We start from the raw sequence: 19,403 nt of genomic DNA, 5'->3' as shown, positions 1-19,403 counted from the left end.
ATTATGTGGGTAAATAAACACAGAGATAAAAACAGAGATACATACAGTATCTCTGTTTTGTTTTGTTTTTCAGTCTAAAGCACACAGGCATACACACAAACACCAGCTTAAATTTAGTTCCCTCTCGTGTGGTCACAGGAAGCTCAAGAGCACACATGCAAACACATAAGAAGACCTCACATAGAGCCTGCAACACTTTTCCTCCCGACAGATTCCTCATTTTGAACCACTGAAACCCCAGTGCAGTCTCATGTGTGTTTGTGCTTGTTTTAAAGAGCAATTACGGTAAGTACAGAAAGGCATCATATTTGGTGGTGATTTCTTTATTGGGAATATATAGAGAAATATAAAGAAAACAGGGCACAATCTGAAGCAGTCATTTAATGAATTGAATGTTGCTAGCGGTGAGCTTAAATGCCGCTTTGAAAGCACTGTGCACCAAAGTGAATTGCTCTATTCCAGTCAATCAATCAATCAATACATAAACGAATGAGGATATTAATTTAAGAAAAAGCTGAACAAAAAGGATGAAAGGGGGACGAGACAAGATGCAAAGTACGTAGGAAGTTAAAAATTTCATTGACTGGAGAAAAACTGACAAGAAATGCATTTCTTTAGGTGGCCTTAAAATGAAAGACTTAAAATGGGACTATAAATGAATAATTTAGCTAATGCTTCATTAATAGATGCAGGCTGTTAATTTGAACACAAAGCAGCAATCTAAAGGAGTGAGATCTTTCTCAATACACCCCTGACCAGCACCACCAGTAGCTCTCCCAGGTGCCAGACAGTGAGTCTGAAGGCTCCGCCCGGCCTCCACTCCCATTTCTTTCCCTCTGTAGCTCCAGGCCGGTGAGGGACAGGCTGAAGATCAATAGCTTGTGTTTGCCTATAGCAGTCACATTCCTCAGCCAGGACACTGATGCTAACTATCAATAGCAATAAGAGGCTGTCTGAGACACAGTTAACTGCTGGCCGACCAACACAGCTGTCTGGCGGCAGTTGATAAACATCTTGTGCCCAGAGTCACTGCGAATAAACCGCTTGATATGTTTCAACTTTGTGGCTGTATTTACTGTAAGAATGTGTGTGTTTTTTTTTGTTTTTTGTTTTACGTGGCGTGTCTGCTGGCTCGGTGGTTACCTGCACGTTGCTTTGTGTGTGGTTACATTACCCACCCGGCTTGCTTTGTGGCTGTGACACAGACATTGCATGTGTATATTCTGTATATTCTGTGTTTACGAGCGTGTGAAGTAATGTAGGGATAAGTCGATGTGTAATTTTTAGTTTTGCTTCCAGGTTCTTAAGAATACATAAACACTCAGCTTTCGGTGGGTGATGTCTGTAATTTCTTCAAGATGTTTGGAGTGTTTGGTTCCTCTATAACCTCCAGCCTTAGTGATGTGTGTCAGTGTAATCCGGCTCCATTCTGTGAAACATCTAACCATCTAAGCATCCCTCTTCATCCAAATATCATTTGTCAATGTCATATGAAAGCACAATGTGTTTTTCAAGAATACGAAGGAGCTAAAATGGGAGTCTTGGTGGTCGTCCAGTACCACCGTGTTTGTCGTTAATGCAACTCAAGCGAACATGTTTAATCAGATACAATCAAGTGAATTTGTATGATAACAATTGAAGGATTGAACGATTGCATCACTGTGACTGAGTGTATCTATTTAGAAAAAAACTTGGGTGGACAGTAATGAGAAACAGCCATAAAGCTAATAAACTTAGTGAACTAAAGCTAAAGGTTCGTTTTGCTCAAGTGCTGTGTATATTACTTATCTATATCTATTTAAACGCCTATTTATAAATAAGAATCATCAGTTAATAATCAGTCATATCTGATGCGAAACAAACTATGATTTGAATTTGTCCAAATTGAAAAGTGTAATTAATTGTTTTTAATACAAGAATGCAGCAAGTTATACTATCATAAAGTTTTAATCTCTTCTAAATTGTGCTGTGTTTATATTTTATCTGAAACAAAAGTATTCTAGTGTTTGCAAACTATCCAAAAGGATGCAAATGTAGTTTTACGTTTGAGTGCATCCCGCCTGTAATGTTTGGTGTCCAGTTACACCATTCAGAAAGACACTGAAGCCTGGCCTCACTCTCTAATAACGAGGGAGGGGGGGGGGGGGGGGGGGGGGGGGGGGGGTTGAAGCTCTTTGTCAAGGATCCATTGGCACACATCTCCTAACACTAGTACACTTGTACCTGAGTAGCTACAGCTTAAACACAATCACTCACAGTGTTTGTGCCACAGATGGCTGTACCAGTGGCACATGCAAACTCACAATCACACACACACACAGAGCCTGGACATGCAGGATATGTGTGATGGACCAGTGACCTCTAGCACCTCTGCGACACCCTTGAATGTTTGCTTGTTTTCCCTCAAACAAGATGAGATTGAAAGGGGGTGTCTGTAACTGCAGCTGAGATAATGTAAAAACAAACACGGCCCATTGATATCGGGCGATGCTGCAGGAAGATGTCAGAGGGCACAATGGGGGAAAACAATCTGTGGGACAAGTGGTGGCAGGGCTGCTGGGGGACAATGGAAAGGGTTTGATCTCTTAATTAATGGAGGCTAGTCGGTGCTGCTGCAGGTATTGAATTTTAATGCAGGCGATTTTTCAATGGGATTCCTTTGGTGGCAAAACAGTGCTAAATGCTGCATTCTGATTGTCTGGAAGACAAAGAAATCTCACTTCATACTTCAAGTAAATGAACCAATAATTTCTGCTCTAGCTGGAGTGTTTTTTCTTTCCCCATAGCCCTATAATCTGATTAACTTTAGATATGTTTTTTTTTTGTTATTGTTTTTCTGTTTATTTATTCGTTTTGGTTTTTTAGAAGACTTAATGTGGAATAACTCAAATACTGAGTAATACTGAGGTTGGGCACCCTAAACATAGCAGTACTGTTCTGTTAAGAGTCATACAGTGACAGAGTGTGTGACTTGGTAGAAGGAAAATATGGCCTTATTTCTTTATTTGAGCATGAGGCCAGCTTACAACAATCCCTTTAATCAAGCTCATAATCCTTTAGTAAAGACATCATGGTGCCATTAATAATGCCAGGCACTTGATATTTGTTCTGGGAATGAGGGGGACCATTGACTTCATCAGTTGTCATTAATGAAGAAAAGAAGGAATAATGTACTAGTTTATTTATCCTGCCACAAAATAAAACATTTTAGGGAATTTCAGCCTATGGTTGTTTGTGATTGTATTTGTTATTATTAAAAAGGCCCTTTCTTAATATTATCTCTATAACTTTTTGGTATTTTTTAATAGAGGCTCTTTACTCATAACATATGAATCAAACCTATTGTCCATGTAAGCAGCAGCCCTGTTAATCAGGGACTCCACTCCTCTTCATACATACTGGAATCACGAGACTCTGCTTTCTTGTAAAACCTTGAGTTTTGTCCGCTCTCTCTTTTTGCCATTTGTGCGACTGTTATCACAAATACTACGCGCGCGCGCACACACACACGCGCGCGCGCGCACACACGTGCAGCTGACCTAGATGAAGGCCTAATCCAGCTAGTTGTAATTCTTTAGGCATCGAGTCGAGCAGGACCGTGAATAGAAACCCACCACGTGTTGAATAAGCAGAAAAAAGGGGGCTTTCTAGTTAGAAATACAGAGTGTGAGGATCACTAACAACTGCGCTTTGGTAGATTCCTCGCTTTAACTATCGCATTATGCGCTCAGACGTGCAGTGTTTCTGAGCTACGTGATCAATCACGACGTGTCGGTGATAATAGTGAATGATGACACCCACGACAGACCGTCTCTGATATGGTGCGCGCAGCATTGATTGCGCATAACCGACAAATGCGCACTTTTTATGCGCCAAAGGCTTCTGTCACTTTTCTTTGAAAGCACTTTCCCCCCACAGTGACAAAAAGAAACTGTTTGATGCGCCTGTTAAATAAACGGTTATTACATTCACCGTTAACCAAAGGTTTTAATAGTTTTTTTTTTAAAAAGGAAATATACATTAATAATTCTATCTTAATATCATTATCATTAGTATGATAAACATTTTTATGTTAAATATTTATTTTTTCCCGCTTTCTCACTCAACAGATAATAAATAATAATTCAGGCAGACACACGCCTCTGAAAAAAGAAAAGAAATAAAAAACGTTTAAGTCAGTTTAAAACTTTTTCAAGCACTGGCACTGAGTTATATCTGTTGGGTCCCCAAACTGTGTCCGCCTGTGTCATTCAGCCCATGACTGTTAACACTGTATCCTCAACCGTCCCGAGTGAATCCCATTTAAAATGTCTCCTGCTCGGCTGGGCTGCAAATCACCCTGTTTACAATCTCACACCAACACTCACATCAATTAACTGGCCATTGATTTTTCCGCCCGGGACATTACAATATTGCAGACCCCTTTTTCCTCTCCTAGCAATTTCAAGTTTCCTGCATATAATTGCACGGGCTTTTTAACTGCACGCGCACATACACATTTTCCCCTACTAATGATAATTTGCTCTTTGATTTTTTTTAGTCACAGCTTTAATTTCGATCTGGTCCCCAGGTTTGTGGACAGTTTACGCATCAATTGATACTCCCTCCCCCAAAAAAAGAAGAAGAAGAAGAAGAAGAAAAGAATGTTCCATTTGAAAATTATGTGTGCTGTTTAATTATTCGACCTAACGCATTGATAAAGCAGATCACTAAGGCCATCAGAGGTATTTGATTTTCCCTCTGCTCTTTCCTTTTTTCATGAATAAGTAAATAGTAAGGCTAGTCGAAACTAAAAGATATCTGACACAAGAGAGGACCAGATCCATCTAGCCTGCAGCTGCTCTTTAAATATTCAGTGAAAAATAATGGCATCCGAGGCATCACCTATAGTAACATTATTATCTTCATTTCTCAAAATCAGCCTGACTGAAAGCTTCGTTTATCTTTTTCAGGTAATAAATCTACTCGACTCAGCGCTCACAAGAAGCTCCTGTGGGATCTCTTGCCCTCTTAAGCATCCCAAGTGAATGCGCACTCCTGTTAATGCATTATTTATAATAATAATAATAATAATAATAATAATAATAATAATAATAATAATGTAACTTCTGTAATCCACAGGCTCGATTAAGACATCGTTTTATTTGCTTTGCCGTTATCAGCTGAAATATATTGGCCAATTGTCAATCTAATAAAAACATTTACCATTATGATAAAATAAAACATATCAACAGGCCAAACATTTAACTTTTGATAAGGACATTATGCAGTAATTCATGCCGATTTTACAACATAAACAACCCAGTGGATGGTGAATATATAAAGAAAAGTTTAGGGTTTTTTTTTTTCCAAATGCATGATGTGAAATATAGATTAGTCCGCGTGACATGGATATGAGGCAAGCATTCGTTAAAAAAGTGTTTGGGGAAGAATTTAAAAGCTTAATTTATCCCCATTCAGATGAACAGACTTCTGTCTCTCCGCTCTTTACCACTGATCATCCCGGCGCGCACAAACCGTTTGGCTCTGCTGTGCTCAATCAGAGAGAAAGAGAGAGAGCGGGAGCGAGGGAGAGGGAGGTGGAGGTGAATGGTAACGTGACTGAATAGCCCGATGACCAATCAGATCCTCGATGGGCCGGGCTCCACATTTGTCCCACTGCCGCACGGGCCCTCAAAGTTTGTTTATTCGCGGAACGCAGTGTGTGATGAAAACGTGTTAGTAAGTAACCCCTCTTTCTGCTAATAATAATCAAATCAAAGTGATTGGGACGTCGGATCTCACTCTGGACTTTTGGGAACGCGTAACGGTGCCATTTACGCACGGAACATGCTGGCGAGACGTTGCGTTTTACCGCACCGGGAGCTTCGCTTCAAACTCTTCAGAAAGTAGGTGTCGGTGTGCACACAACAAGAGCTGTATTACAGCGATCTTTACGCAAGAGTGGAGAACGGACTACCGAGTTGTAGTGAAATTAAAGTTGGTTGGAGATCGTGAAGGTTTGAGTTGCGAGCGTCCCGTCAATCCACATCAACGGGGGAAAAGGAAAAAAGAAAGAAAATAAACTGTGATGACTGCAAAAGACTGAAAGATACTGTCGCGGGCATGGACTCGAGACGCTGACATTCCCCTGTAGTAGTCAAGATAAGCCTTGACTTGGCTAACAGAAGGGGTTAAACCGTATCTAAAGGGAGTTTGGAAAACCCAGCCTTTCTTCCTCATACGGATCAACTCATTGGGTGGGAGCTGAGAGAGAGACAAGAGTCCCCAGCAAATCAGGAGCTAATTGATTAAAGAGACTTCATTTGAATAGGAGGGGGGCTGGCAAGGTGCCAATCGCCTTTCAAAGAAGCCCCCGTATGATTAATCGCAGAGCATTATTGATAATCATAACGGGGCACATGCGCGGTGGATGTTCTCGATTTACGTAATTTTTTAGAAGGTTTTGTAGTCATTTTTTTATTCTTTGCCTGCTGATGTGCCAGCCAGCATGTCGCGGAGGAAGCAAGCGAAGCCTCAACACTTCCAATCCGACCCTCATCTGCCTTTATCGGAGCACAATGGTGAGTCCAAGTAACCCAACGCTCCTTTTATGCAATCACCGTGAATTTTTCTTTCTTTTAAGCGATGTTTTTATTGTGTCCGCGGTCAACTCTCACTGTTAAGGAAGACTTTGAATTGGAGTTTATGCTGTTAGTTTTTTGTTGATTTCTTTACAAATTCAAGTGACTTCTTGATGAAAGTATGGTCGACTTTTAACAAAAGTTGATGCACCGATTTTCCACGAATTTCCCATTATTCAAGTACCAAGAACAATTTGGGGTAACTTGACATTTCTGCGCTGATTATTTTATTATCAGAGGTTAAAACTCAGTTCTAGGCGGTTAATAAGTGAAATATGAGAACACAGATATGGTGCGTTTTCTTTGGGTTTGAGCTCGGTGTGACTTAAAAGTTTCAAAAGTTTTTAATCTTAACTTTAGCGCGTTTTAAATAAATAAATAATCGCTCCGCTCGCACTCAGGCTTCCCTGCGTTCAGCGGTCGGCGTCTTACCTCGACATCGACCACCCTGTCGCCCCTGTCGGGACTCCCAACTTTTCTTTGGTCCCGGACCGACAAATACCGTATTCCGTGTGCTTCAACTTTGCGCTGCAAACTCGTACAGATATATCCTTCTTTTATGAAAATATATCAACAGTCTACGCCATGGCTTGTTACTCTTTTTTTTTTAAGTAAGATGAAAGGAGGACAGAGTGCGCCGGAGAACGTTAATGAACAAACATCTTTCCCAGTTCCTCCTGTGACGGTCTCTTTAGTTTACCCGTCTTTAGGCAATTTTTTTTCTTATAAAAAAGAAGAAGAAGAAGAAAACAAATATTTGGGAAACTGAAGTTTTGTCTCGGCCATTCTGTCTCCACAAATACACAACCGATTCGTCCAAAAGATAGTTTCATGTCGATATAGATAAACCGATTTCCTAATTTTAACTTGCGGACTTGTAGCCAATGCGACCATCTTACACCTTTGAAAAAACTGCAGTAAGAATGCTTTGTTAGAAATGTGGTGCCTAAAATGTGAAATGAGTTTGTACAAAGTGGCTTTCAGGACTTTGCATGAGCTCTCAGAGTTTCAGAGGCCAACATAAGCCAGTAAAGTTATAATTAATTGCAAGCTGCTTTGTTTTTGTAGAAAAGGGGAATACTCGAGCCAAACAAGACACTAATAAAACTGCGTTTCAGATCACTGTAGAATAGTTATAAATAAAGCTTTCATTTCGCTACAGGACGTTGCAGCGTGTATTTTTGTTGACCGACTTTTCAGTCATGCGTTCATTAGGAGGAAAAAAATATCCATTAATATTTTAAGTAATTTCATAAATGTTCATAAATGGAAAGAAGCCCCGACTTTGTTATTCGGCGCAGTGTGATCGAATTTTGCCGCACAAAATTTATACTTTCTGCAATTTAAAAATACATCTTTTGATTTAAATTTTTAGAAAAATGGCCTACAGATTTCATGCGAGGAAATAAAAAAATCTGTGCAGCACACTGTGTTTAGCACAACCTGAAAAGCATGTGCATTTCAAATAAATATTTAAAATAAATATTCCTTTCGGGAGAAAGTCACGCATTGAAACGCTGTTTCACGTGATTTTAGGAACTTGATGATTAATGCAAAACCTTGTCTATCCCTGAGTGCTGTTTCTTTCCCCTAAATTTCCTTTAAATCTAATAAAGGGGAGTGAGGGAAAGTCACTTGTTTCAACAACCCATCTGCAGAATGCAAAAATTCCTAATTATGTCTAGGCCATATGCTAAAATAGTTGCAAGTGTCTTGTGTATGTAATTATAAGAGTATGACCATGTTGTCTTTAAGTTTGGGATTATTTAGCTGAAGCAGTGCTCATTATAAATGAGTTGTGTGTCTTTCTAGAGTGTTCTGGTAGCAGAAAGGGAAACAGAAAGTCATTGTATTTGTAGCTGAATATCAGTGATGCTCAGGGCTGTAGTTACTGGGAGGTCGGAGTGAGAGCCACAGAGGGTGGGATGTTGAGCTGTTTTAACCTTTGCCAGCGTCCCTCTGTTTGGAGGTGATCAGAGTTCAGGGCTCACTGTGTTCCTCTCTGCCTTGCCATTGACCCTGCTGATGAGAGCTGCAGGCGGCCCAGCAAGGCCTCAGCTTTTTTATTTAAGAGTGTGTTTGACTGTGGGGCCTTATCAATGTTGTGACCATCCCCTTATGCCCTATCAGAGTGGCCCCCCTAGAGGAGAGATTGGCAGGGCAGCCCCCTTTTGCGCTGTTTCTCCCTGCAAACACAGAGTGCCTCGCTTGTCATTTTGCCATTGTTTATGTGGTGTGAGTTTAGGTGTAGCCTGAAGGACTTGCTTTGCCTTTTTCCCTCCCCTTAAGCTTTAACCATGTCACCGGGGCAGAGCTTCTGAGATTTGAATCTTGTCCTGGACCACGGCAGCTTTAGTGGAACCCCATCTAGTGTTCAGTGGGATGAGTCCTGAGGGCTGGAGAAGATGTGAGCAGAAACCCTCCTGAAGTTACAAGTGTCAAGACGTTCACAGAGGCCCCCTGCGAAAAAATAATGTAGGATCTCTCAAAGCTCTCCAACTTTTTTGACTAATCCTTACTTTCTTGTCTCTCATATTCAGATTTTTGGTCAATCTCTTTGAGGCTCCGTCCTCTTGCTGTCTGCCTTAACGCCCTTTAGCTCTGCTCACTACTTACATTGTGCTATTGATAGACATTCTATCGAAGTTTACAGTCTTTCTTCATACCAGCTTGACTTTATCTTAATTGTAATTTGAAGTTAATCCTTGCTATTTTAGGAATTAAGCCTAATGCTAGCATCTGCGCTGTTTGCTCCTAGTCTTATGTGGACAGTGGATTTGTAGTGATGCATTAATTCAGTTTTGATCCTTTTTCGGTCATCAAGTAAAGACATATTTTGGCAGTGTAAAAAGTCATATGCAGTTGGTGGTGAAATGATTCTTACACTGTACAGCCGTAAAGGCATTTTTACCATTGGCTTTCCTTAAACTTGTGATAGAGTTCGGAAGACGACAATGTCCCTTGCTGCATTGCAATTTGATGACGAGTCTTAGCAGTTCCTTAGTTAGAGTATAGAAATGTACATTTTGGGGGAAAGCTCATCTGTCTTTGCTGTCTTTTTTAGTGTAATTTTATATTCTAGCGATAGTTGTATTTTATCCATGCATTTGTTTTATTGTGGCATTTGTTTGATAAGTTTAAATAATTTGAAAGTGCACAATTTTTGAAAATGCACTGTACAGAAAATAATGTTTTAGTATTTGTTAGGATTTATTCAATTAAAGAAACACACTTATTATGTTTGTGAGTTAAATAGTGAATTAATTAAATTCCACTGTAGAGCTTTTTCTCTGCTGTGTGTAGATTTGCACACACAGACACACACACAGTGAAAACTCAGGTATTTTATTTTTTATGAATAACTCTGCATCTTCCAAAAGTCAGGCAAAAGTTTTTGTTTTTTCTATATTCTTCTATTTTCATCCTGCTCATTTTCATATGATTTGATTTTCTTCACACTAATTTGTGTACAGTGAACCTTGTGAAAAGAGAAAAGGTGTTTATTTAATCCTCACATTTCTCACACTATGAATCAAACACATTTTTTCAAAATTAACGCTTGGGGTGTAGGTAGACGGGTGGGTGGAATTGGGGGGGGGGGGGGGGATTTAACATGAAAAGTTATCATTAAAGTTGAGTCTTCCCTGTTTGCATGGTTTGGTGGTGTGAGGGCCGGGGTTTACTGTCATGGCAACTTTGCGTTATCTGATGTCTCTGAGCGGAGAAACATTGAGGGAGATAATCCCTGAATTAAACAGGATCTGCTTTGAGTCGACTGAGATGAGCAGGGCCAGGCTGTGCCGACGATCCCCGCCGCTCCCATGCTGTGTGAACAATGGGAAGGCATCCTGTCTCTCTGTGGGGCAGGGCTGCACTTCTCTGGGTTTCATTTGCAAATGAATTCTTGGCCCTGATGAAAGTGTTGAGGGGCCAGAGGCACAATGAAAGGGATTCATAGAGAAATGCAATTTGTAAATCAACTTGTATGCTAAATAGCGAGATTTTAGTGTGACAAAGAGGGAAATGAATAAGGAAAGTCTGGAGCACAGCAGTGGCTCTGGGGGCAGGGTGTCGTCTTGCCTTTTCATTCCCTGACTCGTCCTGTTTATTAAAATGGAAAATTTCAAAACCTATTTCAGTGCGCATTTGGAATGTGGTCGTTACTTTAGAATTTTTGTCTAAGTAACAAGAGAAGTTTCTGTTATGCTTGTTCTATGAACTGGTGTGTCTGCCTTCTTAGTTTTGGCAAGTTTGTGATGCATGCGTTCTCATATGCCACACTGCTCTTTAGCGTTGACCAAGTATTTATTTATTTATTTAATCCCTTTCAGGCATTTTTTTTTTCCTTAAATGAATTCACCGATAACTGTCCTTTCTTGGATTTAACTTTTGGGTTTATTGGACAATACTTAAACAAAAGTCTTAAGAATAATAAATATTTTTATTCTTGTAATAGATGGCAGATTTGTTTCATGTTTTTTGGTTATCAACTGAGTAACTGTTTACCTTAAACTTCTTTCTTGAATTTCTTCCTCTTTGTTTTTGCTTTCTTGTGTATATGCAGTAGATGTGGTGCCACAGGCTCTGTTGTTCTTGTCTCACTGTGATTGCAGGCTGAGTGGATACAAATTAGTTTAGTGACATAGATAACCTGTCCAAGATGCCTGTAGTTGGCTGAAAATGAGCAAAGTTGACAGCAAATTGAAAGTCTAATAAGTCCTTCAAATGCTTGATTTGCACCGAGTGGACAAGTAGACTTTGAAGGGCATGGAATATAGGAAATCAATGCTTTTCTATGAAATTTCATTAAGACCCAATGATCCTGACTTCACTCTATTCTATATTTTGATGGATTATCTAGAGAAAATGATTACCTTTGGTTGGCCTGATGAAACCCAGATGTACATCTTCAAAGATCACTTTTAACCAATATTTGAGTAGTTCCCATTGATTTTGTATCCCCTCTTATCATGTTTCAGAGGCCACTACATTGAATAAGGTCTTTCCTCATTTCTGCCAGCTTACTGTTGCCTTTTAATCTTTTTTCGTGAACACATCAGAAGGATAGGTGTTAAAACTGATTAACTTAAGATTAACAACAATTGAATTCAAGAAGATAAATCTGCTTCTTCAGCTGCAAAACATTTCTAATCGCTAATCCTCTGTTTCCTCTTTTTCAGGGGACACAGAACTTTGCTCCGAGGACCCCCCCTGCAAGGAGTCAGACGCCCATGTCTGTAGCAGATGTTGTGCTGAGTTCTTTGAACTATCAGATCTTGAGGAACACCAGAAGAATTGCACTAAGAATCAGTTAGTTCTGATAGTGAATGAAAATCCTGCCTCCCCTGTCGGAACTTTCTCGCCTGGGTCTCCTCCTCATAATCCCGATGACCAGATGAATGACACAGCTAATAACACTGATCAAACAGAGGGCAGTGACCTTTTGGAGCCTAACACTCTTGAAAAAGACGAATCCATGGACGTGGACGTTTCCGGAATGAGCAGTGGTCACGAAGAGGACGGCAGTCATACAGAGAGCGGAAGCCCCATTAATACAGTCAGCAGCCATGCTGATAGAGGCACCTCTGGCCCCGCAGTAGGTACTTCAGCTATCTCTGCCTCACTACCTCAGCTCAGTAACCTAACTGAACTGGGGAACTTCTCCATGATCAACAGCAATGTCATAATTGAAAATCTGCAGAGCACCAAAGTGGCTGTGGCCCAATTCTCCCAAGAAGCCCGTTCGACTGGAGGACCAAGGGTGGCCGTGCCAGCACTAATGGAGCAGCTCTTAGCCCTGCAACAGCAACAGATCCACCAGCTTCAGCTTATTGAACAGATTCGCCATCAGATACTGCTACTAGCCTCCCAATCACCAGAAATACAGGTACCTCCAACTTCTGCTCCCGGCACAATGGGGCCAGCTGCCAGCCCCCTGACCACACTCAGCTCACATCTCTCTCAACAGCTGGCGGCAGCCGCAGGCCTAGCACAGAACCTGGCCAGCCAGTCGGCCAGTATTAGCAGCATAAAGCAGCTGGCTGCAGCAGCACAGCTACCTCAGTCCAACCCAAGCAGCAGTGAGACATCTCAGAGCATTACCACACTGGGGCCATCAACAATCAATCCCCAATCCTCTGACAAAAGGCCCACTCCTATGAGTAGCCTTCATTCTCAACTAAGCAGCTCCTCACTAGCAAAGTCATCGACGCCAGCATTTGGAATAGGTAGCTTGTTAAGCTCGGCCGTGAATCCCCTTCTACCTCAACCCCCACCTGGAAATCCCATGTTCTCCAGTTCTCTGTCCAGTGTTGGCACCACTGTAGAGGACCTCAACTCTTTAGCAGCTTTGGCCCAGCAGAGAAAAGACAAGCCGCCAAATGTCAGTTCATTTGAGCATAAGAGCAGCTCTGATGATGCTTTCTTCAAACATAAGTGCAGGTTTTGTGGCAAGGTGTTTGGGAGCGACAGTGCCTTGCAAATTCACCTGCGCTCACATACTGGTGAGAGACCCTACAAGTGTAATATCTGTGGCAACCGGTTCTCCACTCGTGGTAACCTGAAGGTGCATTTTCAGCGTCATAAAGAAAAATACCCTCATATCCAGATGAACCCTTACCCTGTTCCTGAGCATTTAGACAACATACCAACAAGCACTGGCATTCCATACGGCATGTCTATACCACCTGAGAAACCTGTGACCAGCTGGCTTGACAGTAAACCAGTTTTGCCTACTCTGACATCATCAGTCGGCATGCTGCTACCACCAACCATGCCAAGCCTGCCACATTTCATCAAAAAGGAAGATCATTCAATAGCCATAACTAGTCCTTCTGTTACTGCAAAGAGTGACTCAGGTGCCACTGAGCCTTCAGCTAAAAGTAATGATGGTGTATCTGAAGAGGGTGAAGGTGCAACACTGCCTACCTCAAATGGAAAAACTGACGAAGGCAGCAAGACTTTGGGTCTCATGACAAATGTGAGTTGTGCATCAGAAAGCATTGCAGAGTATACGACTTCTACCAGCCCACCCATGATGACCAACCCACTCATGCCCCTTATGTCTGATCAGTTCAAGGCTAAGTTCCCTTTTGTAGGCATTCTGGATCCTCTCCAGGGATCGGAGACATCCAAGTTACAACAACTTGTGGAGAACATTGATAGAAAGGTGAAAGACCCAAATGAATGTGTCATTTGCCACCGGGTGCTGAGCTGCCAAAGTGCACTGAAAATGCACTATCGCACTCACACTGGGGAACGGCCCTTCAAGTGTAAAATCTGTGGCAGGGCATTTACCACCAAGGGAAATCTTAAAACCCACTACAGTGTTCATAGGGCCATGCCTCCTCTTAGAGTTCAACACTCCTGTCCCATTTGTCAGAAGAAGTTCACGAATGCTGTCGTTCTACAGCAACATATCCGTATGCATATGGGTGGGCAGATCCCCAACACCCCTCTGCCAGAGAGTTATCCAGAGTCCATGGCTTCTGATACTGGCTCATTTGAAGAGAGAAACTTTGATGATCTTGACAACTTTTCTGATGACAACACTGAAGGAATGGAAGAGGGTCCAGACAGCAGTGTGCCAGATACACCCAGATCTGCTGATGCTTCCCATGACAGTCTATGTAACTCCCCAGCTCCCCCTGAAATGGCTACCCAGGAAGGGCAAGAGAGGAATGGCCAAGAATATAATAATGAAATGCAGGAACATAATGTGATCCAGATGAAGGCTATTGCAAATGGCTTAATTGAAGGTGACTGTCTCACCAATGACTCCTCATCTCTGGGAGGTGATGTTGAAAGCCAAAGCGCCGGGAGTCCAGCGGTGTCAGAATCTACCTCCTCCATGCAGGCGCCATCACCCACTAGCATGCACCCACAACCACACAAATCCCCGAGCCTCGAAGAAAGGCACCAAAGGGCCTTATCTTCAGACCCCACCAGTATAAGCCTCTTGCACTCACATCCCTCCAACCTTGGAGCCCTGGACCTGACATCTGTCAGTTCACCAAAAGACCCTTTGGGCATGATTTTCCCCTTCCGTGAGCGTAGCACCATCAAGAATACATCCTGTGACATCTGTGGGAAGACCTTTGCTTGTCAGAGTGCCTTGGACATTCACTATCGAAGCCATACCAAAGAAAGACCATTTATTTGCACGGCATGTAACAGGGGTTTCTCCACCAAGGGCAATCTCAAGCAGCATATGCTAACACATCAAATGCGAGACTTGCCCTCACAGCTATTTGAGCCATCAAATACCAGCCTGTCCTCCAGCCCAACTCCTTCTCTTCTATCTGTCGGTTCTCTAAGCAAACCAGAAGTCAATGGTTTCCTTCATAACCTTCATCCGGAAAACAAGGAGGTACCCCCTGGCTTGGTCACCTCATCTGCCTCAACATCCCCAGTGCTTTCCACTGCTCCACCACGCAGGACTCCCAAGCAACACTTCTGCCATACCTGCGCAAAGTGTTTCTCCTCCGCCAGTGCTCTGCAGATCCACGAGAGAACCCACACAGGGGAGAAACCCTTTGCCTGCAGCATCTGCGGCCGAGCTTTTACCACCAAAGGAAACCTCAAGGTAAATGTCGAAACACCCAGCAAACTATTTGCCTCCTAAAAGTATGTGCGTGAGAATGTTCATGAAAAACGAGTCTCAGGGTTACTATTTAATTTTATATGGCATGTCAGTGCATTAGGCATCAAGATGTGGTAATGTGGTATAATTAATGAAAGGAACTGCTCTTAGAGAAAAAAAAATGGAAAAGCTGAATCATGCATGTAATATAATTATTGGAGAGAAATTCCAGCATGTGATCAGCTAAGAATGATCCAGTGCACACAATTAATTATCAGGTATAATCACTGTGAGTAAGTCAGTCTGTATTTTTCCATAACGGATTCTGTAAAAAATGTCACAGGCTTAAATCATCAAGAAAAAGATCTGCTTAGTGATCTTTAGGATTTTGGGGGATTATGTGGCCTTAATTTCCAATTATGTTAGTTATTTTTGAATGTCTCAATCTCCAATTCCTAGTGGAGAAATAAGGGCATATGTTTTTTTTTGTTTGTTTGTTTGTTTTTATTTCTAAAAGATTTACTGAATCAAGCTCAGTCTGTTGGATGATACTAGACTTACAGCGATATCTCACAGTTTTTTTAAAAAAAGGCTCATTAACTTTGTGTAAACTATTGTATATGAGCCACATTAAAATACAATTATTTTGGAGCAGTGTTTCAAAAATGTCCAAGCAGAATGTTGTCTTGTTCTTAGAAAGGGTATGGGCAGAGGTGAAATGTCACATGTAATACTGGCTGGGGCAATGAAACTGGACAGTGCAATTTTTGCTTCAGCCGTGCGGTCCCCTTGTGAGATGAGCAAATTAAAGTTCAGATTAAACAGCATGTATCAGTCTTGCCAAAAGATGTTTACACAGTGTTTGTACTTCTCATAGCATAGGCAGCTAACTGATCTGCTGCACTCAGGGTGTGAAGCTATTTTAATTCACACTCAAGCATTATTATTATTTTTTCCATTGCATCATCTCATGTGCAGCTCTTGTGGCCAAGTTTGTAAACATCACTAGTTTTCATCCCGCTCATTGCTCTGTCTCTCACCTCCTCTCTTTTGTTCTTCTCCCTCTCCGTCTGTGTAGGTTCACATGGGCACCCACATGTGGAACAGCGCTCCTGCCAGACGTGGCCGCAGGCTCTCCGTAGATGGCCCGATGGCCTTCCTTGGCACCAACCCAGTCAAGTTTCCCGAGATCTTCCAGAAGGACATGGCATCAAGGGCAAGCAACGGAGACCCGACCAGTTTCTGGAATCAGTATGCTGCGGCCTTCTCCAATGGTCTCGCAATGAAGACAAATGAAATCTCTGTCATCCAGAACGGAGGCATCCCACCCATGTCAGGTGGTATCGGAAATGGGGGCAGCTCTCCCATAGGTGGCCTGACAGGCAGCCTTGATAAGCTACACAACACGGAGCCCAATGCTGCTCTGGCTGGTCTGGAGAAAATGGCCAACACAGAGAATGGGGCCCACTTCCGGTTCACACGCTTCATGGAGGACAATAAAGAAATTGCCACCAATTAGTATATGTCCTCAACTGGGCACAGACACATAAAGATGCCTAAAGGCATACTGTACACATATGTAGACACAGACAGAGGAAGAGAACAAGACAGGGATAAAATCAGCTGAACTGCTTTGCTCGCCATTGAATCTTTACGAACATGAGTGTGAAGACAAGTTGCTTTTTTTGTACAATGTACATGTTATAGTTTTAAGGAGCTTATTTATTAGTGATTATAACCTTGCTTGAAACCAAGTGGAAGCATTAACAATTAGGTTTTGTTTATTTTAAAGCCACAATGGGTGCTTTAAAAATGTGCTTTTGAAACTTAGAATATCTGGTTAGATAACCTTACCTTGGCATTAAGTTATTTTCTGTCTGTAGTAGCTATAATTGAACTGTCTATGTTCATGTGATGCATTAGCCCTGTAATAAGCGAACAGACTTGCTGTAAATAATGTACACTGATCTTCTGTAGATGGTCTAACATCTGTGTGTTCATGAATCCCCCCCACCCCGCCTCATCAAGACAAAACAATGAAATTCAGGCAAGGGACTAAATGATGTTGTAGTTCCTTTCTTTCCGATTATTATTTACCTTTATCTTATTTAAGGAAGACAAAACATTGAAGTTTGCTACATTTCAAGGGTTTATTTAGTGTTAATTTGTTTTCTCGTTACAGTCTCTGTATTGTACTTTCTACTTTTTTTGTTTACTTCCATTTTTTTTCTTCTATCTTCTGTTGCTCATATTTTATTGTTGTTGAGAGCAAGACGGTTACAAATAGAGGAACATTCAGTCTGGCCTGTTTCCTGGATTTTGGAACTGAGACAGCTAATCAAATTGGAAGGATCACTTTTAGTATCTGAGCTGGATTTCCACATTGCTGCTATGTCCCAGCATCCTCACTGACATCAAGTGCAAAGTTATGTGTTGAAGCTTCTGTAAATATGTTCAGATGTGGAAATACAAGCTCCCTTGCAAGAAAATGTACATAAAGCTCTCACAAGAAGTCCATCACGGCCAGGGGACAAAATGATAGTGTTTTTATAAGTATAAATATATATCGGGTTTGACAACCTTCGGACTGTTACATGCACTTTCTTGGAAAGTTGGAAGATCTTTATGGGTCCAGTTTCTCTACACTTTAATACCTACTAACAACTAAGATACTGTAATTCTTTACTCTAATAATCAAATACATCAGTTTTCCAAAAGAAACATTGTGTGTTTGTGTGCTTTTATTTCCTCATTTTAAAAATACCGTCTCTTTACATTTACTAACAACTATACATAAGAAAAAAAGCAGAAATAAAAAATAAATAAATTAAATAAGCAACTTTTGTTTCTTTTAAAGAATTTGTGTTCACGTGCAGCCTCCACACTTCCGTGCACAAACTACAGAAACGGAGGCTTGGGTGCTGATGGTGTGAGTTTTCCTGCTCTTTAATTTAAAATGAACACTGTTTGAACATCGTAGTTTCTATAGCTAGTTCTCCAGATCTCCAATTAATGACTGTTCCACAGAATCGGATAAATTCAAAGCGTATCCGTGGAAAGGAAAAGGCCCCCTTCTGCAATTTATTTACAAAGGGTTTAAAAGAAAGAAAGAAAGAAAGAAAGAAAGAAAGAAGCGCGTCGCAGCGGGTAAAAGGATGGTGTGTCCGGAGCAGATAGTTAAGCAGGAGGTGTCCGATGCGCAGTTGGCGTTATTTTTCTTCTTCGTCGTCTTCAGTTGAAAATAGAACTTGTATTAAGAAAGCGACGAGCTAGTTAGTGCTTTCCAAAGAAGGTTGTCAAGACGATCGCTCGGTTATCCGGATACAGTTGACGACTTTAAAGGCGTTTGCGTTGCATTTTTTATTCAAAGTGAAAAATGTTCCCCTTTTGTATTTCAACAGCTGCATTTAATTTAACACATCGTTGCACATCCTGCAATGCAGGATCTGTTAATTTCTGTCCAGCATCCTCGGCGCGCTCCCCTCCTCTTTACAAAGCCGAAATCCCCAATATTTACGTTTTAGATTTCGAGACGTTGAAGCTAAATGATCCTTACCCACAGTGCCTGTTTTCTTTTTAACAGTCACATCTGTTCCCCTGAGCTCTGTTTGTGCAGTAAATCGGCTTCCTGAGAGATTCCTTCAAAGAACAAAAAGAAAAATAAAACATTCCCACATTCTTGCTTAATTATGACAAATTCTTCGTTTGCATGTACTATTTTAAATATGGTGTATTTCTACTTAGGAAAATTATTATTATCATTATTATTATTATTACATTCTAAATGATAATCTAATTGATTTCATAAAAAAAATAATTTCCAAATGATAACATTATAAATACTAAACTATGTGCTGCAAAATTAAATCATAAAATTATAAATATTTGAATAATAAAATAATGGAAACACAATAAATAAATAAATAAAGGCCTGATGAGTCATTTGGCTTATTTTTCATGCAGACTGCTCACAGCTGGGGAGCACAAATATACAGGAGTAAATACATGTTTTATCTCTGTGTGAGTCATCCCACCACTAAGCATGGACTGTGCTCTTGGTTCCCAGCTCCTTGCTTAAGTATCGATTGAGCTGTGCAGTATTACAGAAACACTTGAATCTCAGGTGGCAGGAATGAGTACAATTGATCTCTTCCACTGTGGCTCCCAGCAGTGGCTTTTTGCTCCACAACACACCGCAC

At 41.2% G+C, this 19,403-nt stretch overlaps 1 protein-coding gene across 1 annotated transcript; it reads left to right on the top strand.

Moving 5' to 3' along the window:
- Positions 1 to 5,695: 5,695 nt before the first annotated feature.
- sall1a (spalt-like transcription factor 1a) lies at positions 5,696 to 17,898 on the top strand. The gene is made up of 3 exons (XM_085363348.1): positions 5,696 to 6,563; positions 11,804 to 15,207; positions 16,283 to 17,898. The coding sequence occupies exons 1-3, from the start codon at positions 6,491 to 6,493 to the stop codon at positions 16,721 to 16,723; spliced, it is 3,918 nt and encodes a 1,305-aa protein (XP_085219474.1). The 5' UTR covers positions 5,696 to 6,490; the 3' UTR covers positions 16,724 to 17,898.
- The last annotated feature ends 1,505 nt before the right edge of the window (positions 17,899 to 19,403 follow it).

Source organism: Diplotaxodon limnothrissa, linkage group LG1, assembly GCF_057381915.1.
Source record: "Diplotaxodon limnothrissa isolate DT_005_m linkage group LG1, D_limnothrissa_male_GT1.1, whole genome shotgun sequence".
Lineage (NCBI taxonomy): Eukaryota > Metazoa > Chordata > Actinopteri > Cichliformes > Cichlidae > Diplotaxodon > Diplotaxodon limnothrissa.
The sequence above is the reverse complement of the archived record's forward strand: the minus strand, read 5'-3'. Positions and strand labels throughout refer to the sequence as shown.

Bases quoted from the DNA above. Each gene is read 5' to 3' on its own strand.
- sall1a (XM_085363348.1), top strand. From the start codon at position 6,491: ATGTCGCGGAGGAAGCAAGCGAAGCCTCAACACTTCCAATCCGACCCT. The intron at 6,564-11,803 runs GTGAGTCCAAGT...CCTCTTTTTCAG, and splicing joins GCCTTTATCGGAGCACAATG to GGGACACAGAACTTTGCTCC. The intron at 15,208-16,282 runs GTAAATGTCGAA...CCGTCTGTGTAG, and splicing joins CCACCAAAGGAAACCTCAAG to GTTCACATGGGCACCCACAT.